This window comes from Telopea speciosissima, chromosome 1 (assembly GCF_018873765.1).
Source record: "Telopea speciosissima isolate NSW1024214 ecotype Mountain lineage chromosome 1, Tspe_v1, whole genome shotgun sequence".
NCBI classification, from domain to species: Eukaryota; Viridiplantae; Streptophyta; class Magnoliopsida; order Proteales; family Proteaceae; genus Telopea; species Telopea speciosissima.
Genome location: NC_057916.1, coordinates 72,242,329 through 72,269,605, shown reverse-complemented (window position 1 = coordinate 72,269,605; position 27,277 = coordinate 72,242,329). Strand labels below are relative to the sequence as shown.

General features: G+C 41.3%; 1 protein-coding gene across 1 annotated transcript in view; it reads left to right on the top strand.

The window, feature by feature from the left end:
- The first annotated feature begins 316 nt into the window (after positions 1 to 316).
- The window catches only part of LOC122665281 (Golgi SNAP receptor complex member 1-2), a 35,296-nt gene continuing 8,335 nt past the window's right edge, over positions 317 to 27,277 (top strand). The window contains exons 1-2 of the mRNA XM_043861398.1: positions 317 to 664; positions 1,263 to 1,459. Of these exons, the coding sequence (XP_043717333.1) occupies positions 532 to 664; positions 1,263 to 1,459 (330 nt within the window). The 5' untranslated portion in view covers positions 317 to 531. The remainder of the gene's footprint in view (positions 665 to 1,262; positions 1,460 to 27,277) is intronic.

The following is a 27,277-nucleotide window of genomic DNA, read 5'->3' as shown; positions in this document are numbered from 1 at the left end:
ATTTATCGTTATTAGAAAAAAAAAAATATATTACATTAAAGAGGTAAAAATATAAAGATAGAAAAAAATCCCTTGTATAATAATCTAAAAAATAAAGATGTCTACGACTTTGCCTTTTCTTCCAGAGCCCATATTTTGGATTGGATCGGCAAATTCTGATTGATCCGTTCCTATTGGAATCGGGAAAATCCGTGTTTTTGGATCCCCTGACCGTTCCGAGTTTTAAAACCATTTAGCACGAAGGCGAGAAACGAAGCGGAGTGGTTCGTGGAGGTGCAGGTCAAATTGCTCCAAGATTTGGACTAAATCGATTAACGAAGTGCAAAGTTCTCACAGGGAGTCGGAGGTGATGGATGCATAGAAGAAGAACGGAAGAAGAGAGGGCAAGGGTTGTTTGGTGTTTGCTCAATCGAATGGCAATTGCGACAAATCTAATTCCGGTGACACAACTGATGAACCCTGCCACATAGAACCAGAAGAGCAGTGTAATTTTTCTTCTCGCAAAAACGAGAGCGGTTGTGGTCTCTGGAAATGGGTGATCCGAATCTGGAGTTGCAGGAAGCCGGTTGGGAGGAATTGAGGAAGGAGGCCAGAAAGATCGAAGGGGATCTCGATGTCAAATTATCTTCCTATGCGAAGCTTGGTACGAGGTTCAACCAAGGAGGTGGGTTTTCTCTCCTCTCCGTTTTGTTAGTTTTTGTTGACAAAATCTTAGATTTCCAGCACCCAATTCCAATTGCCCAATACCTAAAAATGTGGAATTTTTCCCCCCTTCTACTAATATTTTGGTTCACCTATCGAGTACAAAAGATAATGAAACTAATGAATCACAAGTGGGGTAGATCAAGATTTGGGTTCCTGTTGTGAGCACACTTTCTCTTTAGAAAGATAGTCTCGTAACACCTTTGGATGCATCTTTCGGTGTGATGAATTGTATCGTTGTTGTTAAAATAAATCCACGTAACAGAGCTTGCATGGAGATGGATGCAGTAGTCAGTTAATTGAGTGAAGATGGCGATAGACTCTATACAAAGTATCAGCCTAGGAATTGGTTGCTCTTTTAGCACTGCAAAGTCTTCCCTTTGGCCTTTGTTTAGTAATTTTTGGGAAGTGTATCTATAGCGGTTTAATTTGTTTGTCAGTGGCAATGTAGCACAATGGAAGCCATAATTTATGGGTTACAGGTCTGCAAGTTCAAGGTTCAACTGTTTAAAGTGGTCGGTTGGTTGTCTTCCGTTCTAATGATTATGTTAGTAATTCAGGTTATGCGGATACTGGGTCACCAACTCTTGGGTCCAGCAGATCATTTAAGTCTATGGATATGGAGATTCAATCATTGCTTGAGAAGCTAGTTGATGCCAATGATGCCATGAGTCGATGTGCTGCATCTACCACACCCACAACATCAGTTACGCAGAAGTTAGCAAGGCACAGAGACATACTTCATGAGTTTACACAGGTTTTATTCTTTGGATACGTCCAATATTTTTTGTCATTGAGGCTAGTAACCTAGTTTATTTTCTATCCCTCTTATATTATCAGCTAGGAATTTGTATTATGCCCTCATTCTATAATTTTATTTTTCTCTTTTCTTTGCCACCCTCCTTGTATTGTGCTGTGGTGTTTTTTTCCTCCCAAAACTCCGTATATAGCCAGACGTTGACTCTTAATTGCATGAAGTAACCAAAACAACCCCTCTTCAAACTTCTGTGTAGTTTTCCACTTTCTGTTGATTAGAGAACATATAGGAAACTAAGGACTGTAGTTTTGAATTTCATCATAGTATTTTTGTTGGCATTTTTATAATACAGGTGAATGAGAAGCTATTTTAGACGTATTAACTGTAATTTGCCCTGACCAAGTGCTTGTCCATTGCCGAAGTATGCAGTAACTGAAGGAGAGGGACCAGAAACCATCAGCCTTCCCGAACCCAAAGCCGAGTCCCTTGATTCAACCAATGGAGGAGTAACTCTTCATTCTGAACATCAAGGTGCCTATGTCATAACTCTGCTCTGGGCAGATTACTTGTCTCCCCAGTCATGATCTTATAGCTAAACATTCTACTCCAAACCCTCTTCTATACACAACCAGGTCATAGATTAGAGTTGCAGGGCCCTGATATTGGCATGCATCAGGCTCAAGGAAAGGCACTTCCTTCGTATCTGTTGAGATGGGCTACTTTACCCGATAGGGGTAATTTAGTCCTTATCGTTTTAGTTATTTTATGTTTTACTTTTTACTTTTTTTCTGTTTTTTCCCTTCTATCCGATCTCTATTTGGGATTCCTAATTGTAGTGGGAATTCCTAATAGGAATAGGACTGGGGGGGGGGGGAATTCATACTTTGATTGTAATTTGAGATTATTATAAATAAGGGGCTGGATGATCGATTTAGGTCATTCAAGCATTCAATTCCTAAGGCTGTTAACATGGTATCAGAGCCAACTCTGATCTAAGAGCAGCCTTTCTCAGTTTTTTCTGGTTTTCTGTTTCTTCCCCCTCTCGGTTTCTGTTTTTTTCTTCTCCACCACCCTCGGCTTCTTTCTCTCCATCAGGGCAGCAATTATGAGGTGATCTAATGCAGATTTAGCTGCTGCCCTCAATGTCACCTCATTGAAGATCGAAGAACAGTTGGTGTGACCTAAATCTGCTGGCAGGTTTCCTCCATCCTTGGAGATCGAGCTATCCCTTCAACTGAAGTTTGATTTCTGCTTTTGTGGAGATTGGTTCCTGCTCTTATTGGTCTACACCCTTCCCTGTTTGAAGACTGCAGCTCTGGATCAAAACCAATTTTGATTCAACCCTGCGATTTCTCTGCAATCAGGTTTTTTTCCTAAATTTTGACAAATTTAGGGCTTTTTATTGGCTCATCAGAAGGAGCTAATTTTTGGAGGATATCTTCCCTACTATTAGAGGGAAACTTGACCTAAGTTTCAGCCCATTCTGACGGTTGAAAATTCTGCAATCTCAAAATCCATCCTTCACACTCGATTCAGTTTTTTTTTTCTGATTTTTTTCCTGCCTGGCTGAATTATGGGTGACTTAGAGATGACTACTGCTACTTCTGGAGGAGATGGTCATACTAGGAATGACTTTCTTCCCTATGCTGCCATTAAACTTGATGGTATGAATTATTTAATTTGGGCCAGATCATTATCCTTGACCGTGGCTGGTAGGGGACTCACTGGCCATCTTACTGGCACCACCAAACAGCCTACTGAAGATGGTGCTGCCCGTACTAAATGGGCTGCCAATGATGCTATGGTGATGTCATTTGTTTTGAATTCTATGACCACTGATCTTTCCAGTCAATATCTCCTCCTTGACACTACTACTCAGATATGGTCTGCTGTCAAGGGAACTTATGGTCGATCAGGAAGTGGTGATCAGGTTTATGAAATCAGGAAGACACTCCAAAATACTACTCAGAAGGAGATGTCTGTCACTAAATACTATGCTGCCCTCAAGTGTTTATGGCAGCAATTGGATCATTATGCTCGGTTTCAACCTACTATTACTGCTGACATTACTGCCTATCATTCTTATGTTGATCAGTTTCGGGTCTATGATTTCCTGGCTGGCCTCAATGATGATTATGACCCTATTCAGGTGCAAGTCCTTAGTCGGGTTCCTTTCCCCACTTCAGAGGAGACTTTTTCTTATGTTCACAGTGAAGAGACACGAAGGGCTGCCATGATGATTACTCCCAAAGTTGAGAGATCAGCCTTACAGACTGCTGGCTCCACTCCTGTTACTTCTTCTGACAGTGTTGCTGCTACTACTATTACCAAAGAGCTTGTGAAGTGTGAGCATTGTCACAAACTATATCACACTAAGGCTCAGTGTTGGAAATTACATGGGTAGCCTGCTGATTTTGAGGCCAAACGTGGTCGTGCTAAGTCTAAAAACAAAGCTAATCACACTGAAAGTGTAGCTCCAACTCCCACTGTTGACATCGGTTTCTCCCAGGAAGAACTCCAGGCTCTACGTCGTATGTTGAACACATCCGCTGCCTCTACTACGTCTACTGCTAATTCAGATTCCTTCTTTGCCCGTACAGGTATTTCCTTTGCTGGTCATTGTGCATCAGTAGTTTCCACTCCATGGATCATAGACTCCGGTGCTACTGATCACATGATAGGTTCTTCTAGCCTTTTTAATACATATTCTCCTTCTTCTGGTAAGGATAAAGTTAAAATTGCTGATGGGTCCCTCTCCTCCATTTCAGGGAAAGGATCCATTGGTTGTTCTCCTTCCCTTACACTGTCATCTGTGTTGCATATTCCAAAATTTACAACTAACCTTCTTTCCATTAGCAGTATCACCAAATCCCTGAATTGTAAAGTGACTTTTTTTCCCACTCACTGTGTTTTTCAGGAACTGGACTAGGGGAAGACGATTGGATCGGGTAAAATGCATGGCGGATTGTACCTGCTTGATGGAGATCCTACACCTACCCAGGCTTTACCTTCTGCATCTTTCTCTTCTGAATTACATAAATGGCACTCTAGGCTAGGCCATCCCCCTTTAGGTACTTTATCAACTTTATTTCTAACATTAGTTAAAGACTGTACTAAGGAAGATTTTTTTTGTGAGCCTTGTGTCTTGGCTAAACAGACACGTTCAAATTATCCTATTTCTAATAATAGATCCTCTTCCTTATTTCATGTTGTTCATACTGATGTGTGGGGTCCTAGTAGGAAAGCTTCCCTTTCTGGACATTGGTGGTATGTCACTTTTATTGACTGCTATTCTAGGTTCACTTGGATCTATCTTATGCACACAAAAAATGAAGTTTTTTCATGTTTTCAGCACTTTCATCAGTTGGTTAAGACCCAATTTAATGCCACTCTTTAAATTTTGAGGAGTGACAATGGGACAGAGTATATGGAAGGTCGGTTCCAAAAATACCTTGCTGCCCATGGAATCCTCCATCAGACCAGCTATGTCGACACTCTAGCCCAAAATGGTGTGGTTGAGAGAAAAAACCGCCACCTCTTGGAGGTGGCTAGAGCTCTTTTGTTTGCTCGCAATGTCCCTTCCCTTTATTGGGGGGATGCTGTCCTTACTGTAGCCTATTTAATTAATAGGCTGCCCAGTCGGGTTTTTAATTCTAAAGCCCCTATTGAGCTATTACTTGGTTCTTCTTCCTTTATAGTCCCACCTAAGGTATTTGGCTGCGTTTGTTATGCCAGGGATACAAGGTCCCCTGGTAAACTTGAACCCTGTAGTCTCGCTGCATTTTCTTGGGTTACTCTGCTACACAGAAAGGGTACAAATGTTATTACCCTCCATCCCGTCGGACTTTTGTCAGCATGGATGTTGTCTTTCATGAAAGTGTTCCATATTATGTGTCCCCACCTCTTCAGGGGGAGAGTGTTAGTGAAGATGTGCTGACTATTGACTCTCCACCTCCACTTCAGTCTGCTTACCACGAGTTTGAACCAGTTCGGCCTGCCCCTAGTACTTCCCCTGAGTCAGGGGGAGCGGTTCCTATACAGGGGGAGACTATAGACAGGGGGAGCAATCAACCCTGGTCTAGACTCCTATCCAGAGGACTATTAGTGAATTTCAGCGGAGGATTGATGACAGTACTGTGAAGACTTATGCAAGGAAACATAAGCAGGTTCAATCAACTGTTGCTCCAGTACCCATCCAATTGCCAAACCCGGATCCAAAACCTGCCTCTCCATCTGGTAATGTTCCTTCTCCTGAATTACCTATTGCTCTTCGCAAAGGTGTCAGGACTTGCACTCAGCATCCTATGTCTCATGTTGTTTCTTATGACTCTCTTTCCTCATCCTTTCGTGCGTTTGTTTCCTCTCTTTCTTCTGTTCGTATTCCTAACAATTGGCAGGAAGCTCTATCAGATGGAAAGTGGAAGGCAGTTATGATGGAAGAAATGGAAGACTTGAAGAAAAATAACACATGGGAGCTTGTGGTTCTTCCACCTGGGAAGAAAACCGTTGGATGTAAATGGGTGTTTGTGGTGAAACAGAAGGTGGATGGCACTGTGGATAGGTATAAGGCACGACTCGTGGCCAAGGGGTTCACTCAGACATACGGCATTGATTACCAGGAAAATTTTGCACCTGTTGCAAAGTTAAATACTGTTCGTGTGTTATTATCTTGTGCAGTCAACCTTGGGTGGGATTTGCAGCAGCTAGATGTAAAAAATGCCTTCCTAAATGGAGCACTGGATGAGGAGGTGTATATGGACATTCCACCAGGGTTCTCTTGCGACAGAAACCAAGGAAAAGTGTGTAGGCTGAAGTAGTCACCGCGAGCATGGTTTGGCCGGTTCCACAAGGCCATGATTTCTGTGAGCTATAAGCAGAGTAATGCTGATCACACACTCTTTATAAAGAGGGCTGGTGAAAAACTCACTGTTCTTATAGTCTATGTTGATGACATAGTGGTTACTGGCAATGATGGTGATGAGATCAGACGGTTGAAGACCTTCCTTGGACAAGAATTGGAGATTAAAGATTTAGGGAAACTACGGTACTTTCTTGGGATTGAAGTGGCCAGATCTGCTAAAGGCATTTTTCTCTCCCAAGGGAAGTATGTCCTAGACTTATTGGCTGAAACCGGGTTGTTAGGCTGACGTTCTTCAGATACTCCTATGGATCCTATTGTTCGACTCAAGGAAAAAGAGGGTGAACCTGTTGATAAAGGCCGGTACCAAAGATTTGTAGGGAAGCTGATTTATCTCTCACACACTCGTCCTGACATTACTGTCGCCGTGAGTACTGTGAGCCAGTTTATGCATGATCTCTACTCTTCTCATATGGAGGTTGTACTTCGTATCTTGCACTATTTGAAGTCAGCTCCTGGAAAAGGAATTCTTCTGTCTTCACATGGTCACCTACGGATAGAAGCATACATTGATGCTGATTGGGCTGGTTTTGCGGATCGCAAGTCTATTTCTGGGTATTACTCTTTTGTCGGTGGAAATCTTGTCACATGGCGTAGCAAGAAGCAAAATGTAGTTGCTCGTTCGAGTGCCGAAGCTGAGTTTGGAGCTATGGCACAAGGTATTTGTGAGTTACTCTGGCTTAAAGGTTTGCTACAAGATCTTGGTGTTCCTATTCGTCTTCTTATGATGTTGTACTGGGACAATAAGGCTGCGATCAGCATAGCACACAACCCAGTACAGCATGATTGTACCAAGCATGTTGAGGTGGATAGGCATTTCATCAAAGAAAAGTTAGAGGATGGGCTGATTTGTATTCCCTTTGTGACATCTGCTGATCAACTTGTTGATTTCTTCACTAAGGGATTGTCTGGGAAATTGTTTCATCCCAATCTAGTCAAGTTGGGCATGATCGACTTCTTTGCTCCAACTTGAGGGGGAGTGTTGAGATGGGCTACTTTACCCGATAGGGGTAATTTAGTCCTTATTGTTTTAGTTATTTTATGTTTTACTTTTTACTTCTTTTCTGTTTTTTTCCCTTCTATCCGATCTCTATGTGGGATTCCTAATTGTAGTGGGAATTCCTAATAGGAATAGGACTGGGGGGGGGGGGGAATTCATACTTTGATTGTAATTTGAGATTATTATAAATAAGGGGCTGGATGATCGATTTAGGTCATTCAAGCATTCAATTCCTAAGGCTGTTAACAGTATCAAACCATGGTAAGTGAGAAAAGAAGAAGAGAAATATGTGGCCAAGGAAGAGAAAGTGTACCTGATGCATTGTTACGACAAATGGACAAGCATTGAATGATAGCATATGAGGAAAAGGGTGAGAGCTCATGTATCTGATGCCTGATGTATACTGTGCGAGGAGCGGAAAAGTCATAATAATTAGAGGGTGGGCCTTGGTGCAACGGTAAAGTTGCTCCATTGTGACCAAGTGGTCACGGGTTCGAGTCTGGAAACATTCTCTCTGTGATAGCAGGGGTAAGGCTGTGTACATTATGACCCTCCTCAGACCCTATAGTGGCAGGAGCCTTGTGCACTGGGTACGCCCTTTTTGGAAAAGTCATAATGATTAAGAAAGTAGGTGGTATTACCACGTTATGTGGAAAAAATAAATGAAATTAAATCTTCCTTGTATTTTGATGAGAAATGGTTGATGGACCTTTTATCCTTCATAATGAAACCCTTTCAACTATCTAAACCCTAGCAATCTAGTGGTGGAAGTTGACTCACATAATGTGGTAGCTTGGGCAATAGGGGGAGAGAAGTGTCATAGGTGATTTTCCCATGTCATGAAGCAATCATGGGAGCTAGCATCATTTCTTTGAGCAAGAAAGCTTGTCCAACAGCGTCTAAAACTAAGGTTTTAAATGTTGATCCCTTAGTCTTGAGAGGATAATGGAAAGAACTTAAATAGTTCCTAGGGGAGGCAAAAGAGAAGAGATCGATCTGCTTGGGAGGAAAAAGACAGAAGAAAAGAAGAAATTAGGTATGGGATATCAATCCCATATGTACTGTTCAACAACACCAAAACTCTTAAAAAAATACTCATATTCTTTATTCAAATCATCTAATTGATGGGGGTGTATAATATATATAACAATCTTCTGAAATTCCTAAATTAACTCATAAAAAGACTGTTGATCACACTCACACAGTCACACATTCAATGAAGTAACTAAACTCAAAACAGAACTCTATCTAGATTAGAATAACCCTATCTAGCTGTTAAGTATTCTAATCTAAACATTCATTACTAATCCTATGTGTTAACTTTAACCCCACTTTATAGGCTTATAAATTAGGCCTATTACAATGAAACCCAAAAAAATCAAAGGCTTAACCTATAATATAACTGCCTAGTGCAGTTGGTAGAGTGTGGTGTGTAAAAGCCCTCCCTACTAGGAGGTCTCAGGTTGGAGCATCTTAGTTCTCACCTTCCCTCTCCCCCCTTAGAACAGAATACCCATCCGAAAAAATAACTACCCGAAGGTCAATTTCAGCCCATTGGACAGCAACCGGCACCTTATAGGCCTCCCAAGCTTCGATGTAGAACTCCATATAGGATTAATGTCTAATGCAACTGCATCAATTCCCCCTCAGTTTAAAAAACTCGAGGAATGGTAGGAGGATCTTCGACGCATATCAACAACCACTCTCCTTGACCCAATAAAACCAATGATTAGACCACAATTCAATGGTATGAAATCAGCGATAATGTGTCCGTTGTTGAATTTGCAATGTGGAAGTATAAATTCGACTGGTTCAATCAAAAGATCAGCCAGTTTATGCTCCTCCATGGGTGATTCTTTAATGATAATTGGAGCCGCTACATCTTCCATCGTTGGTGGTTTGTCGTCTTGTTCTTCCATCCTCTTTCAATGATCGAGAACAATTTATCAAATAAAGATCCCATACGATCGGATGTGATCAGCAATTGATTCTTAAACTCTTTACATCGTCGCTGAGTTTTTTTTTTTTTTTTGATATTTGCTTCAACCATTCATAAGTTCTCTTGCACGAGTTGAAGTTAATGGTGGATAGAAAACAAGTGGGTAGGATCCATGCCATTAACAGCCAAGTTTGGTTATGATACCAATTAATGCAGTCGGAAAATCCAAATTATGGATCTCAGATGCAAGCAAGCCCAATGATCAAAATCAATGATCATATCTGAGATAAAGGAAGCAACTGTGTTGTTAAGGGAAGAAATCAGATCGATGGAAGGGGAGTGAAAAGATATGAGAGCGATTTGTTTGGGAGGAAGAAGAGAAGAGAAGATATTAGGTATGGGATACCAATCCCTTATGTACTGCTCAACAACACAAAACACTTTAAAAAATACTCATTCTTTATTCAAATAATCTCTAATTGATGGGGGTGTATTACATATATAAAAACCTTCTAAAATTCCTAAATTGACTCATAAAAAGACTCCTAAACAAACTCACGCATAAACTCAAAATAGTCTATCCAGCTATTAAGTATTTTGATCTAATTCAACCATTTCACTTAACTACTAATCCCATGTACTAACTTTATCTCCATTTTTTGGGCTTATAAATTGGGACCAACCTATAATATATACTACCGAAAGGTCAATTTCAGCCCATTGGACTGCCACCAGCACCTTATGGGCCTCTCAAGCTTGGACATAGGCCTCCATACTGGATTAATATCTTTTTTTTTTTTTTTTTTTGATAGGTAAGGGGGGATGTAGGATGTGAACCAGGAAACTTGAACTCAAGACCTCCTGGTAGCAATGGGCCTTTACGCACCACTAGCTACCAAGTGCACTAGGCACTTGACCACTACTGGATTAATATCTAATGCAACTGCATCACCTATCTTGTCCTTATGAGTGATAAGCAACCTAGTTGATTTTTTTTTTTTTTTTGGGGGGGTAAAGGCAACTTAGTTGATTGAGATCAAGGAAGTTGCCAAGTAGGTGATGCATACCAACTTCACAATAGTGATTTGAAGATTGGGACTACCTGCTTGAGTCATTATAGGTGGAATAAATCTTGAACATTAGAAGGACGACCAAGGCATCTTACCTTTAATCCACAGCTACTCTCAACTTCAGATGATCAAGTTGTAGGCATGCATGTCAAATGCCACTACAACCAGCTGCACTATGTGGCAGCCAATTCACTATTCATTGCTCTAATCTTCCACTAAATTTAACAGAATAATAACCCCAAGCATTCCATCACTGTTTCCAATATTCACTGACATAAGAACACTTCTCACCCCATCAGACTAATGCTGACCATCAAGTGCTTCAAAATTTCAGAAACACAGCAACAACTAAAATATGGGGAAAGTAAAGCTACCTCAAGGAGTGGTGCAGAGGAGTCCAGCCTTGTTTAAGTTGTTTTTTTATTATTTTATGTAGAGTTTTAGTCAGTTAAGACTACCTCCATAGGAAGCTATAGGCTGAAGGAATTTTAGGTTAAATAAATAGGATTAAAAACCATGATTTAAACACAAAGATCAAAATTTTCTAAAATCTACCACTTTTGTGAAATCTCCTTCAACCTCTAATCTCAAAAACAAAATCATAGTCTGATAGTCACATGAGCCTTTAATGGCCATATCAACAAGTATCGGTCTGTATCGAGCCGTATTGGCCGATACATAGCGATACATATCGATACTCTTACATAACCCTTTAACGAACGTATCGTAAGTATTGATCCTTTACGTATCGGACCATATCGGTTGATACTATACGATACCAACCGAGACACCATTTTCTAAAAAACAAGATACGTATCAGTATGTATCGTATCGGTACCAACTGATACTAATACGTATCGGCCGATATGATACAATACAGACCGATACTTTAAACCATGTATTATGCATGTGATGGTGGTACTGTCGAAATGGAAAATAATGCAAAAAACAGTGTTACCGGGATTGAGACTGTACAGATTCGCATGTTTGATGGGATTGTGCAAGCTTTGATTGGGGTGAGGCATGTGCCAGATCTGAGGAAGAATCTAATTTCACAAGGAATACTGAATTCAAGAGGTTTCAAATGCTCATCAAAAGGTGTTCTCAGGGTTTCAATGGTGAATGATTGGGAATCTGTACAAACTTACAAGGAGTATTAAAATAGGTGGAGCTACTATTAGAACTCAAGCCAGGGCTACAAGTGGACGACATAAACTACAAATGGTTCAGGCAATGAACAAGTGCAAGTCTGGAAAGAAACGGGTGTCTCTCACTTTGGATTTGGTGGGTGGCAGTGATCTCTTGGAGCAGGTTGTAGCAGTAGGAGAGGTGGAGCCATATCACATCGTGCGGCGGGGGTGAGTTGTACAGGACACCTCGGTTGGGGGTGTGGGCCATGCCAGGTTGGGTATGGTAGACAAGCAAGGACACCGTAGGTGGGGTGTGGGCCATGCTGGTTGGGTATGGCAGACAGGCAAAGACAATAGCTGATTTTGCATAATTGGCATCAACACCGTTACACCGGTTTTCTTCGGGGTGGCTTGCAAAATCCAAGCCAAGTTGGAGTTGGGTGTCTCTTTTATTTTGTGGGTCCACATAAATATTATGGGCTTGTATTTTTAATTGGTTCGGGTTTTGGGTCCATTACATGTATGAGGGTAGAATTGCAATTGTGTGGACCAGGGGTTTTGGGTTCCCTATATTTATGAGGGAAAAACCTAAACACAAGCAACGGAAGATCACATCGTGAGGTGCAGAGTGGTGTAGAGAGTTTTTCTGGTATAGTGAAAAAATTTTGGTTCTCTCGGGTGGATGTAAGCATTCGTGTTGAACCACGTTAGATTCCTCATGTTGTGTGTGATTGTTTGCTTGGTTTCTTCCTCATGGTTGTGCATTCATCCCCAACAAGAATTCTAGAATCAGAAAATTGATATCAGAATTTCAGATTTAAATAGAACAAAACTATCGGATGGATTAAATATGATAAAAACCCAAACAAGCAGCAGAAATCAGAATCCAAAATATTAACTCAGAAAATTCAGAAATATAGAAAGTACTCTAGAACTGGGACTCTAAGAAATCGATAGAAAGTAAAAACTATAAACCAGAAAATAAATCAGCACTCAATAGTAGCAGCAGAACTAAATTCTGAAGACAGAACTTGAAGTTTTAGAAGAGTGTGATATCAGGTAGGAGACCTGAAATTAAACCTTGAAATGTCAATTCTGAAACTGTTTTTCAACTAGAAAAAATAAAGCATATTTCAGAAGGCAGATGTAGAACTAAATAGATTATGATCAACCAATCAGAACTAGAATTGATTTACCAAAACATAATTGAATAAAAAACGTGTGCAGGAATAAAAGGAGAATTTCTGCAATTGATCGATTGAGAAGAAGATAAGAAGAAGAAAAGAGGAATGAATTAAGAATCACCACCAGCCTAACCTGGACTCACCAGTAAGCTTATCACTGAATCACCACAGCAGAGAGAGCCCTGAATCTCATAGATCCAAAAGGCGAAAGCCCAGCCCCTTACAAGCTTATATAAATTACTTAAAACATATTTCAAACTATATAAATAGATAGATTTAGGTAAAAGTAAGTTAGGTGATGCATAAAACTTGATCATTTGCAAGTATTTGTACTCAAATGAGTGAAAGTTTCTTGTCTCGTTATACGTTGTTCTCCATTTTAGTGTTTATGCACGGTACATGTTATATATTGTTTTTTCTCCAAAAATGTATTTTCATGTGTATCTTGACCATTTCCCTGCGTATCTGTAGAGTACGATACGTATCTCCGATACGTCTCTTAAAATCACCCTTTCGATCCGATACCCGATACCCGATACCGATACTTTAAACCTTGGTATAATATGTAGCAAACTGATTCCTAACTGAACACATATGAAATGAACAACCAAAATCTAAAATCCAATCTGAAGTTTCCATACCTAATGAAGTAGTGAAAGGATATCTCCATTACTCCAGGACCCTTCCACAAGAACAGCTTCATAATTTATCTCTATTCTCTTTCTCTCTCTTTTTTTTTAATCTTCCTTATGCCTTTGACAATTTCTTTTTATATGACCTTCCTCACAATAATAGCGAGTTATTTTGCGACCTTTCGACTTGGAGCGACCCTTGTACTTACCAAACAATTGTATAGTTACAATATGATCAAATGAAGGAGGTAGTGAAACCAACAAGAGAAGTGCATTGTCCTCCCTTTGTTTGTAACATCCAAAATCAATAATTTTGTCAACTCGCCCAAGTGCACCTCGAATTTCGCTCCCTTTGACAACTGAAGGACATATAATTGTTTCTTAAAAAACAACTGATTTGTCAATGACTTGGACTTGTACCTGCCATCTAGCTTTGCCCAGACTTCCTCTGGATCTGCCAACCTGATGACCTCACGAAAAGTGTTATATTCAAAATACAACTGGATCGTGATGTTTGCTAGATCTCTCAACTCTAGCCACTCATTTTCTGTCGTCTTCTCCGGCTTTTCCGATCTCTTTTTGAGATCCTAGATTGTTCCCTCCCACATAAGAATATTCTTCATCCATTGTTGCCACAGAGTGAAGTCATTATGGCCATTGGAAGGTTATATATAGAGAAGCTTGAGCCCTTCAACGCCGTCCGGTTTACCCAATATGTGCCCTCCATGCCCGCCATCAACCTCGACGAATCTGATCACCCTTTGGGTCCTACGGCCTTGTAACGGCCCTTCAAAATTAGCCCACTAATGCAAGCGATGGAATACAAGACATCGTACCCCCAACACACCCAACTCCAACAATTTTGTACAAGCGTCCTACCCATAGTGGGATTATTTGATATCTTTTAATATCTTTTAATTTGACCATTGTATTATCTTCATATTCTGATATGTTATTCTCCTCTTTAAATTGCGCTTTCGACCTGAATATGGACCAGATCTGTTAATTTTCTGATATCAGTTTTTTCTTGAATTTGGATTGTTAAGAATATAGTGCTGGGATGTTTTGTTATTATATTTTTCCAGTCGGGGAGTTATTTGTAATTCTTCATAAGTGCTATCCTTAGTTGCCATTAGGGTTATTTTCCTTATTTATAATTATGCAAAGTTTATATTATAAATGAACATGTTGTCCTAATGGTTAGACTAATCTAGTCTAGCCGTACGGATGGCCTTTTCTTCACCTCTTCTTTTTGTTCTTCCTTTCTTTTATGCTGCACTGATCATTAGCTATTCCTACTTTGTCACATGGTATCAGAGCAGGTTTGATCAGTGGGTGGACTCATTTATTCTCTCCACTGTTTAGAGTCCCTTTTAGGCTTCTTCGTTATGGTGTACAGCCACGTATTGCTGCCCTGCATGTTTCTAAAACCCTTATTGCCCTTGTTTTTGCTGAAGAACCCTAGTTGAATATCAATGAAGAACTAGGGTTTTCTGGTATCTGTGTTTCTGCAAGGTTCTGGTTTTCTTGTCTTGTGCATAGAGATTTCTCACCTGTGATTCGGATCTGAGTATGTTGCTGGTTGATTTTCCTTCTTGGATAGATGTATGTGACTGTTGTTTTCTTCTCTCTTGCACAAGGTTCTGTTCCTTTTTCCAGCCCTATTCTAGTGGTACTATAGCTACTAAGGTTTGAGTCTCCTTTGTGGAGATGATTGCCAATGTCTTCTGTCTTCCTTGTGAAGATTATTGCCTGCCTTTTTTGTGAAGGTTATTGCCTTTGTCTCCTTAGTGAGATTTTTACCTGTGTTGTACTACTTGTTATTGAAGATGGTTAGCCGGCAACGATGATATGTTCATCTTCCCCTGCTGTTATTTTCTGGGCTTTTACCACTCTGTTGTTGTTGCTATTATATTTTGGTATGCGGATTGTATTCTCATATGGTTATTTGGATTTCTTCTTCACAAATGTTTTTCTCTACGACGGCGCTAATGGTTGATGTGCTTATGTTGGTGTTGCAACTGGAAGGAGTTTTTTCCTTTGGTTCTTTTACTGGTGACTACTAGCTTCTACAACGGTTATTTCTATTCAAATTGGGTTCTGCTGGTTATGTCTATCCTGGTTGTTAGAGTTGTTAGTAGATATGTAACAGGGGTAGTTTGGGAATTAGACTTTGGACTAGTTGCCTTATTATTTATTTTATCTTGTTTGTCCTTTTTACCTTGTACCTCCCTAGGGAGGTGGATGTAATAACTCCATTAGTTCTATTCAAGTAATATAGAGTGTGGAGAAGGCTCTCCAACACACAAGATTCACAACCGAAATATCTCTCTCTATTCTCTTCTTGCTCTCCTTCTCATCTCCTTCTTCTTCAACCTCTCCTCCTTCTCTCACTTACATCTCTAACCTAAAATCCAACTTGGTATCAAAGCTTTAGGTTTGAGAGTCGTATCAGTCCTCTCTCCTCTATTCTTTTCCTCTCCTTGAAATCCTAAGACACAAGGGACTTCAAGGAAGAGGCATCTATGTGAACAACTTGCTGTAGATAGATGAAATAGGTTCTTTGCAACCTGTTTAGCTCTCTTAAATAGAGGGAGGTCGAGGTCGGATTCAAAATTTTGTTTTAAAATCCATCACTGTTCATGGGTCCATGATGACGTAAGCACACGTAGGTGTTACTGTTCATGATGATGTCATGGATGATGTCAATCGTCACTGAGGCTGATGTCTGAGCCATGACCGGCAAGAGCTGGAGAAAGGTTCTCAGCGGCGGCTTCTTGAGCGTTCATTGTTTCGACCGCTTCGACAACTTCAGCAAGGAGCGTAGCTGGAACATCTAACAGAGGAGAAAGAGTCTGTAGTTGCTCGACAAGCTGGAAGGTTTCTGCAGCGATTTCCATAGGAATTTCATAATCCATGAGAAATTGGGTGACAAAGATTCGTCTTCCGTCAGAAACAAGGTAACGGTAGCGAGAGCAGCCGTTGTCCAGGAGGAGCCCTAATGCTTCTTTGTGTAGAGCAATAAGCGACTGTTTGTACAGATGCTCGGCGTGGATGTGACGGTTGGCGATATCCGCAGCTTCGTCGTCATCGGTGATAAGGGAAGGTTCCTGTATGGTATAGCAAGCAGCAGGTTGAAGGTGCCAGATTTGATATGGCTGGAAGAAGCGTTCGCGTTGACACCATCCCAAAGTGCTGAAAATGGTGAATTCAAGTCCACCAGAGAATCGCCAATTGGCAGTAGCATGGACGACCATTGTTCTGATCATCATGGGCAATTGGTCAAGGACGGAGGTGCAGTCACTAGAAAAGACTAGTTGACCAAGGACTCCCCATTCAATAGCAGCAATACTCCAGGGTTCGTGTCCGGGGTAAAAGATCAGACGGTACTGTTGATGGTGAGCAGTCCTGATAATATTTTTAGGGAATTCCAGCAGAAAGCTTTTGTAGCGTTGGTATTGTTCTTCCTCACAATGACGTTGTATCATCGGGAAAATTTCACGGGGAAGGATTTCTTTAGCCTTTTCATATAAGCAAATTCTTTTAATTTTTTCGAAGAGAGCATCTTTTAAATGATCTTCGATGCAGTCTGCAATCTGAAGAAAGCTGTGTACTTTCTCAGGGGAAGTGACATCGTCCCAATCAATTTGTTTAATTGAGTCAAGCACAACAGTTTGAAGTGTGAGCTGTTTTGTGTAAAAAGCGCCAAGAGATTTTGAGAAGGTGGTAAGAGTAGTTCGGAACGGTTTTTTCTGTCCGGTTAACTGTGTCTTCCACAAAGTGTTAATCTGATGGTACCACTTGGTAGGTATTCCATCATGATGAAAGAAATCAGTAGTGTTTGTCACCAAGGCTCTCTCTTCTCTTCTTCTTCTCCTTCTATCTCCATTTCGATACCTTCCTCCAAGGTTCGATCTAGCTGTAAATTTGGTATCAGAGCCTTAGTACGCTCTTTTCTTTTGTAACCGCACCCTACCCCAAGGGTATAGAATTTGCTAATGACCGCTAGATAGCACAGAGGATCGACCAACGATCGTCTTTTCTATCTTCCGATCTGCAGCAGAGTGAAAGAGGATAACTCATCTCCGACTTATTGTAAGGTATATGCACATATTATGCAGACTTTCCGTTCTTTTTCTGTCTTTTCTCTGTAAGATCTGAGACAATTCACGCCGACGACTACCTGCAACAACGGTAGATCGATAAGGGTTACCCCCTTTGAGTGCAGCGAAAGATCTTTTCACAGATCTATAGCACCGGCTCTCACACAAACACTGGTTGGTATGTTTTAGTTTCTTTACTTTTATCTTGTGATTTCCACGGCCATATAGTCTCTTGTGGTAGTGATGTCCAGCGGAACACTGGTTTGAAGAACCGAGAGTGTTTTGGACCTTTGTCCTACCGATACCGGAGAACGGGTTTAGCCCCTAGGAAATTATCTTTATATTTGCAACTCTTTACTATGGCATCCCTTCCCCCCTGTTTTTGTGATGATCTGTTAATTCCATATGATCATTGTACTCATGCCCTTACTGATCGTAACAGTGTTAGCAGCGCAATTAATTTTTTAATTGATCTTACGTTAGATAATCAAGAAAAAATGAACAAAAAAATAGATACATCTCTCACTCTCTTGTCTGATCTGGTTGAATCTCGACCGATCACACCCCTTGTATGCCCTCCCCGGGATACTTTTCTTGTTATTAGCACTATAACTGAAAGTCCTCCTCCCACGGATGATTTCATTTATTTAAAAGAAATTATGGACCATTGGAAAGCTCGGTATAAACAATCTACTGATCCACTGGATCAAGACCGACTTCTCCGTATGATGCAACAATTCTTTGTTGACAACCAATAGAGTTTTGTGGCACATAACTTTGTGCTTTTTTTGGACGATGAAGACGAGGTTCACCAAGAATCCTCAGAGTCTTCTCAGTCTTCTTCTGATTCAGACACAGAGCCTGAACCAGAAAACCCTATTCCCCACAGTACCCCAACTGTTGGCGAATCTTCTAAGCGTAAGGTGGACGACAAAGACCATCTTGAAACCGATGAGGATTTCCACCCTCAAACCGGTTCACGCACCACTTTTGGACAAGATACTGTTTTCGCCACCGATGACAGTTTTGCCGTCCGAAAAGATGAACTTCACAAATATGCTCTCGCCACAGGCGGAACCTATTTGGACCTCACCCATATTGCCATTAAAGATTATGATAAAGCAATTAATGAATGGGCCCAAACCTTTGGCCTTCTTATTGCTAACAATAAGACAACATGGGAAGCAGACAAATTCCTCGAATACCTCAGTGGTTCCCTTCAGGGAGATGTTCTGCAATTCATCAAAAAATTTGACCAAACTGAAGACGATAAGGTAGCTAAAACAACGCTTCTCACCTATCAGAAAAATTTTGAAAAAATTTTGGTTGAATTTTCGAAGATCATAAAATCTGAATTTTGTGGTTTTCATCACCCTGACAAGCTTGCAGAAGATGTCAGTTTCAATTTAACTAAGATCAAGCTAAATAATTTACTTGAATTTGAAGCTTTTTCTAAAAAATATGAGTTTATATCAAATGCTTGAAAGTTCAAAATCAGCATATTGGTTAGACCAATTCTTCCCTAAGTTACCCCCACCTTGGGACAAACTTTGTCATTCAACCTATCCAGCTTTCCTAAATGATTCTAAAAGCATGGATACTCTTGGCAATCGAATTAATTTCGTTTTTCGCCATATTTTGGATCATTGTCTTAAAGCTCGAGCTGCAAAAGCTTTGAAGCATAAGATTTCTCCCGGTCTTTGCAAAGATATGCTTAACAACGAATTTGAATTTGGGACCAAAGCCATCTTTCATCGTTCGACCAAACCACACAAGTCTAAATTTTCTAGGCGTTTTCGCTGGAAGAAATTCACTTCAAAAGACTTTCCTTCCAAACCGAAAAGATCGTTTAATACCAGACGATTTATTCGTAAAAAACCTCCTTACACACCTAAACGGGACAAATCTAATTGTACCTGCTACTTGTGTCAAGAAAAGGGCCATTTTGCAAATGAATGTCCCAACAAATCTAAAAATTCCCGTAAAATGATTCGTTACCTAGACGAATGCAATTACGAAGTTCTCCTGTTCTCTGAAGTTACGAACCCCACCGAACTTCTTTTTGAACTCCTTTCTGAGTCTGACGATGATTCCCAATCCGACGACGAGTCTGATTTTTATTTTATGGAACATGAAACTCAAACTCCTCCTGTTGTGACTCAGCCTACCCCTATTGAGATCCAACCGATTCCCTCTTCCGAACTCGACTCGGTCTCTCTAAATCATCTCCTTCGAGAGGACGTCTCCTTTGATCCTAATCTCTTTACCAAACTTAAAGAGATTAATCATGCAGAGGTGTATAAGCTATCCAGGCTTAATAATCTCTGGAACCGGCGTTATTTCGACCAAGCTAGTGGTAATACCACCGCCCAGTCTACAGATGACGCAAGCCTTGAAATTTCTCTGTTCAATCCTGCCCAGATACAACGCTTAACAGCGAAGCATCCAAAACTGAGATACATACACATTGGTCTCATACAGATTGAACTCACTACTCTTTTTCTACAAGGCATCGACACACCCGTCGTTGTTGCTGTCTTTGATAAAAGATTCCTTTCTGAACCCATTAATGCTTTAATTGGTGGAATTGAATCAAACCTCATCAATGGTTCTGTTTGGTTCAAACTTAAACCTAATTTCTTTATCTCTGTCCAGGATCCCAATCTCTGTGATTCAGTGGTTCTTAAAATCAAGACCCAATGGACCGGCATGAAAGCTAACAGTCATAACCTTGCTGTTAGTTGGAAATGTTTACATGAGCTCACAAATGTGACCTCTACTAAACTTCTGCCTCTCCCGGATAAACGGTTCGTTGAACTTTTCGAACCTAGACCTTATGAGCACGAGATACAACCTCGAATGCTGAACTGGCATGATATCCAGCTTCCGAGCGAATGGCTACTGTCCGATATTTTAGATACCCCCCAAAATATCCCAGACATTCAGCCAGCTACTTTTGAAATACAATCTTCAGGTAATAATCTTTACTTCAAAAGACGAACACCTGCTCCCAGTCAATTAACTAGACAACCCAGTGGCTCTTCTCTCAACGCCTCTTCTTCTAAATCCTTTGGCTCTGCCCGATACGTTCCTCGGAACATTCCCGGTCAAACCAAACCATTCCCTTATTGGTTAAATCCTAGATGTTTTAAAGGACCAACCTCCTCGGACCATACCCCATCCGAAAGAGATACTGACTCAACAGCAGTCATTAATTTCTTTCACAGATATGTCACTGATGACACCGATATTATTTTTCAGACCAACCAAAACCCGAAAAATTATACCTATGTCAAAGGACATTTCTCTTTCCCTGGTTTTAAACCTTACTCCCTCGATATCCTAATGGATACCGGTGCTACCGGCTGTATTTGCAAACGCAATACAATTCCCGGTTATTTTTGGGAAAAAATGGATATGCCTACTTTTGTTAGTGGCGTTTCCGGTCCCACGACGACCTTAGAGTACAAAGCTCTAAACATCCCAATTTTTCTTGGAAACAAAGAGTTTATGATTCCTAAACTCACGTGTTTTCCTTCTATGCATGGTGATTTCATCTTAGGCACTAATTTTCTCCACATATTTGCCTTTCACCCTGCTCTCTAAAACTCTTCAGATCAACCAGCCAACGGGCGCTATTGATCTTCCCCTTCTTACTTCACATCAATCTGTATGTGATAAGAATTTCACCCATGAGCGACTCGCTCCTCCCGTGATTATGCCTCTTAGCGTACAATTGGTCATTACTCACTGGCTGCTCAACCTCCTTGCACCCAACTTTAGTGATCAACCACTCTTATGGTGGGATAAAAACCCTCGCTTTTGCACCATCCAACTTGATGCTCCCCACAAGATCATCAGAGTAAAACCCATTCTCTATCTCAAAGCCGACATTGAGGAATTTAACAAACAAATCCCTGAATTACTGGCCCTTGGACTTATTGAGCCCTCAACAAGTCCTCATACTTGTCCCGCTTTTATGGTTCGCAACCATGCCAAACTAAAACGTGGCAAAGCCCGTATGGTTATAAACTATAAACGTTTAAACCAAAACATTGTTTTTGACGGATACTTTATCCCTCGAAAAGATGTTCTCATCCACCGTGCCAAACACGCCTCTATTTACAGTAAATTCGACTGTAAGTCTGGCTTCTGGCAAATTAAGCTCACTGAGGAATCCAAGCCTCTCACAGCTTTCTCCACCCCTTTTAATTGCCATTACCAATGGACGGTTATGCCCTTCGGTCTTTGCACGGCACCTCAAGTTTTCCAATGATGGATTGATTCGATTTTTGGAGACCTTCCTTTTTGTGTGGCGTATATTGACGACATTCTTGTCTTCTCCAACTCCCCAGCCGAGCATACGAAACATCTTCGTATCATTGGTAACCTGTTCCTTAAACATGGTATCATTCTCTCCCCTACAAAAATTGAATTGGAAAAACCCCAAATCGAATTTTTAGGACTTATTTTAACTGATCACGGACTCCAACTCCAAGATCATATTCTTATTAAAATCAAGGATTTTCCTACTGTTCTTTGTGATAAACAACACCTACAACAGTTTCTTGGAATCCTTAATTATGGGCGTAATTACATTAAAGACCTTTCCTCTAAAGAACAAAGTCTTTTACAAAAATTACGCAAAGATACTGTTTTCACTTGGACCAAGTCTGATACACAGACCATACAATCCATACAGGCTGAGATTACCAAATCTTGTCCTACTGTTTACTTTCCCCTTGTTGGCGATCTCCTTATCCTAGAAAAGGATGCGAGCAATGAACATTGGGGATGTGTGTTAAAAGCACGCCCTCTTAAAAACCCCTCTGACGAGCAAATTTGCGGCTACAACTCCGGCAAATTTACCCCAGCTCAAATTAATTATCTTATTTATGAAAAGGAAATCCTTGCCATTGTTAATGCAATTCAACGGTTTCGGATTTACCTTCTTCCCGAGAAATTCCTTATTCCCACCGATAATCAAGCTGTGCGCGATTTCTTGAAAACTAAAACTAAGGAAACCAATTCTCGCAGGATTAATTGGGCCAACACAATTAATCAATATCAATATGAAATTGTCCAAATTAAAGGTACTGATAATTTTCTTGCTGACTATCTTAGCAGAGATGAATCCTCGCCGACCTCCGGACAAAGGTAAAGACAAAGGTAAAGGTAAAGCCCCTGCGACACCACATCGCAAGAGCAAAAAGGCCACACTAGCCTTACTCCCTACCCCTCGTGGAGGTATTCTCATACGAGAACCCCAGTTAGCAGCAGCAGCTCCTACCCAATGGTCTGCCCCTGGCTACACCCAGATTCCTGCCACAACAGCAGAATTCACCCCTTCTCCCTACCAACCTTTTAGTCCCTATTTCTTCCCTGGAAATAGTCAAAATCAGGACAGTCAGGATCCTTATTATTTATGGAACATGACCCCTGCCAGCTACTCCCAGGTAGTACAACAACTACCAGCGGCAATTGCTCCATCTTCTTTTGCTCAGTCGGTGACAAACACTACTGATTTCTTTCATCATGATGGAATACCTACCAAGTGGTACCATCAGATTAACACTTTGTGGAAGACGCAGTTAACCGGACAGAAAAAACCGTTCCGGACTACTCTTACCACCTTCTCAAAATCTCTTGGCGCTTTTTACCCAAAACAGCTCACACTTCAAACTGTTGTGCTTGACTCAATTAAACAAATTGATTGGGACGATGCCACTTCCCCTGAGAAAGTACACAGCTTTCTTCAGATTGCAGACTGCATCGAAGATCATGGAACATGAAACTCAAACTCCTGTTGTGACTCAGCCTACCCCTATTGAGATCCAACCGATTCCCTCTTCCGAACTCGACTCGGTCTCTCTAAATCATCTCCTTTGAGAGGACGTCTCCTTTGATCCTAATCTCTTTACCAAATTTAAAGAGATTAATCATGCAGAGGTGTATAAGCTATCCAGGCTTAATAATCTCTGGAACCGGCGTTATTTCGACCAGGCTAGTGGTAATACCACCGCCCAGTCTACAGATGACGCAAGCCTTGAAATTTCTCTGTTCAATCCTGCCCAGATACAACGCTTAACAGCGAAGCATCCAAAACTGAGATACATACACATTGGTCTCGTTTGAAGATGATCCTTGAGCTGTATTGAAGCCCCATTGAAGTGTTTGAAGCTAACCAAACTTCACCTAGGTTTTCCGCCATCTCAAAGTTGCAGCTCCTCTCTTTTCTTCTCTCGGCATGGGTTTGGAGCTTGGAATAGCTCATTAGGATCGTACAAGGATGCTCTTTATGCCCCATGTGTGTCTCCTTGCTGAAGGGTTCTCTTGCTAGAGCATAGCTCATTTTCGTGGGGTTCCTTTTTCTGCCCAGGTATAAACTGTGACTGCTGCTTCCTCTTTTTCTTGCATTTGGGGTACCATGGACTCCTCCCTTGGTTGAGAAGTGTTTATGGATACCTTGTTTAAGGTCTCAGAACTTGTTTGAGTGGGTGTTTCTCCTTGGAAGGTGTTGGGTGAAGTTCTGTCCAGATTTTACCTGTTTTTTTTTTTCTGCTGGAATTTATTTCTTGAGATTGGAATCTTTATTTGGGTTGAGTGTGTACTCCCCACTTTGTTTGGAGTTACTTGTGCATGGTTAACTGCCTCTTTTATCCCCATAATATGGCTGAATCTGATGCCTTTGGGCTTGGCATGGCTGAATCACAACCTACTCCGGCAGCCTCACAGTTTGTCTTTGAGAACTCACACCCACAGATATCCATTGTGAAATTAGACAACACCAATTATTTGGATTGGTCCCACTCAGTGAAGCTTTCCCTTAGGAGCAAAGGGAAACTTGGGTATATTACAGGTACCATTACTGCTCCAGCTCTTGGTTCCCCTACTTATGAGAAATGGGAGACCGAAAATTCCACAGTCATGATATGGCTCATCTTCTCCATGAAGCCCGAGATTGGGAGAAGATTTATGAGAAAGGAAACTGCCAAGGCTATTTGGGACAGTGTCTCCCAGACATTTGACAGGGTAGGTGACTCCGCCAAAGTTTATCAACTTCACCAAAAGATTAATGCAATGAAGCAGGGTGACAAGACTATTTCTGAGTACTACAATGCCTATATTAGTCTTTTGGAGGAGTATGATCACTACAGGGATCTCTAATTGACCAACCCAGCGGATGAAGCAAAGGTGTATCGTGCTCTTGAAAAGGAGCGTGCCTTCACTCTTCTTGGTGGGCTGAACCCCGAGTATGAACCCATCAGGCTCCAGATTTTGGGCAGGTCTCCTCTTCCATCTCTTGATGAGGTTTGCAGCTATTTACAGAGTGAGGAGACTCGGTGTATTGCTATGGCACCTGCTCCAGCATCATCCCTTGAGAGATCAGCTCTCAATTCTTCCTCTTTCCGGGACACCCGTGGTGGTGGTAGAGGCCAGGGGCCTACTTATGGGGAGGACAGAGCAGTGGAGACAGGTGGTGCTAGTGGAGGTGGCAGAGACAAATTTAAATGTGATCATTGTGGGAGATCTGGGCACACCAAGGATAGATGTTGGATTCTTCATGGCCGTCCTCCTGGTACACGTGGTAGGGCTCGTGGTGGCCGTCGAGGGCGAGCTCGAGGTGCCCACTCTGTTATGACTGAGACAGATGCTACACAGGATGACTCTACTTTGACCGATGCAGTGTTTCACAGGGTCATGTCACAGCTGAGCACATCTCCTACACCCACAGTGGCTAGCTCTTCTTCATCCTCCGCTTTGCAGGTTTCCACTTCAGCTTCTACTGCAGCCCAGTCTTGGGTCATTGACTCTGGTGCCACTAACCACATGACTAGTACGTCCCATTATTATGATTCCTATACCATTTGCTCCGGTAAGGATAAGGTTCAGGTGGCCGATGGCTCCCTTTCCTCCATCTCTGGTAAAGGCAGTATCCTTGTTACCTCATCTATTTCTCTTACATCTGTCCTTCATGTTCCTAACCTTACCCTTAATCTTCTCTCTGTGAGTCATTTGACAAAATCTTTAAACTGTTGTGTCACTTTTTTGCTTCTCATTGTCTTTTTCAGGATTTGGTGACGAAGAGGATTATTGGTAGTGGACGTGAGGAGCAAGGCCTTTACCTTTTTGAGCCTTTTTTGCCCACAGCTCAGTCCTATGTGTGTGGACGTAATGATAGTAGTTCTGTGGAGTCTGTTTTGTTATGGCATCGTCGTCTTGGCTATCCATCTTTTGTTGTAATGAGGAAACAATTGCCTCACTTATTTTCTTTTGTTGCTTCTTCTCATGTTTTTCAATGTGAACCATGTATGTTTGCCAAACATTGTCGTTCCTCTTATCCTATCATGGTAATAGAATTGTTGCTCCTTTTCATATTGTGCACACTGATGTTTGGGGACCTTCCCCTACTACCTCTTTATTTGACTATCGTTACTTTGTGGCCTTTGTTGATGATTTTTCTCGTGCTACTTAGACTGTTCTTATGAAGCATAAAAGTGATGTTTGTGATGCATTTAAAACCTTCTATTAGACGATTCTTACTTAATTTGACACTCGGATCAAAATTGTTCGATTTGATAAAGGGAGGGAATACATGTTTGGTGGCCTCCAAACCTTCTTTACTGATAATGGCATTCTCCATCAGCTAGCGTGTGTTGACACCCCCCAACAAAATGGGGTTGCTGAGAGGAAGAATCGCCATTTATTGGAGGTTACCCGTAGTCTCTTGTTAGGCATGCATGTCCCCAAGACCTTTTGGTCTGCTGCTCTCCTCACTGCCTCTTTTCTCATCAATCGCATGCCTACCAAACTTCTTACTTTCAAATCTCCCCTGGATATCTTATCTCCCAAGGCTTCTGCTTTCTCTCTTCCTCCTAAAGTCTTTGGGTATATTTGTTATGTGCATGTAAACAAATCTGCATGTACTAAACTTGATCCCAAAGCCCTGAAGTGTCTCTTCCTTGGGTACTCTTCTACTACCAAGGGTTATAAGTGTTATCATCCTTCTTCTCGTCGGTGTCTTATGTCCAAGGATGTCACCTTCCTTGAATCTGTTCCTTTCTTTGCCCCTTCTGAGCATCCTCTTCAGGGGGAGAATTGTGGAAGTGAACAGGCTGCTGATTTCCTTCATCCTCTACCCATCTCTCTCTTTACTCTTGACATTGGAAAGCACAGGGCTGTGGATGTGAATGTGAATACAGATTTAGTTGTTGATAGTGGTACTGATAAGGAGAAGGATTACCATATTACCTACAAGAGAGGTGAAGGCTTGCATAATGAAGGAAAGAAGACCTAGCAAGAGTTCTCTTTGGATCCAGATCCACATCCTGAGATCCATCCTTCTCAGTCAGGTGACATCCCTTCTCCTCCATGTGATTTAGACCTTCCTATTGCTGTTAGAAAAGGGAAAAGAGCTTGTACTAATCCTATAGCCCAGTTTGTTTCCTATGATGCTCTTTCTCCTACAAGTATTGCCTTTATTACTGCTCTCTCTACAGCTTCTATTTCCAGGAATGTCAATGATGCTATGCTTGACCCAAAGTGGAGACAAGCTATGTCTGAGGAGATGATGGCTCTTGAGAAGAATGATACTTGGCAATTGGTGGATCTTCCTAAGGGACGTGTCCCAGTTGGATGCAGATGGGTCTATACAATCAAGTACAAATTTGATGGTACTGTAGAGAGATACAAGGCAAGGTTGGTTGCGAAGGGGTACAGTCAAGTTTATGGGATTGACTATCAGGAGACATTCGCTCCTGTGGCTAAGCATAACTCTATAAGAGTTCTTTTATCACTGGCTGCCAATAAAGATTGGTCATTGTATCAGTTAGATGTGAAGA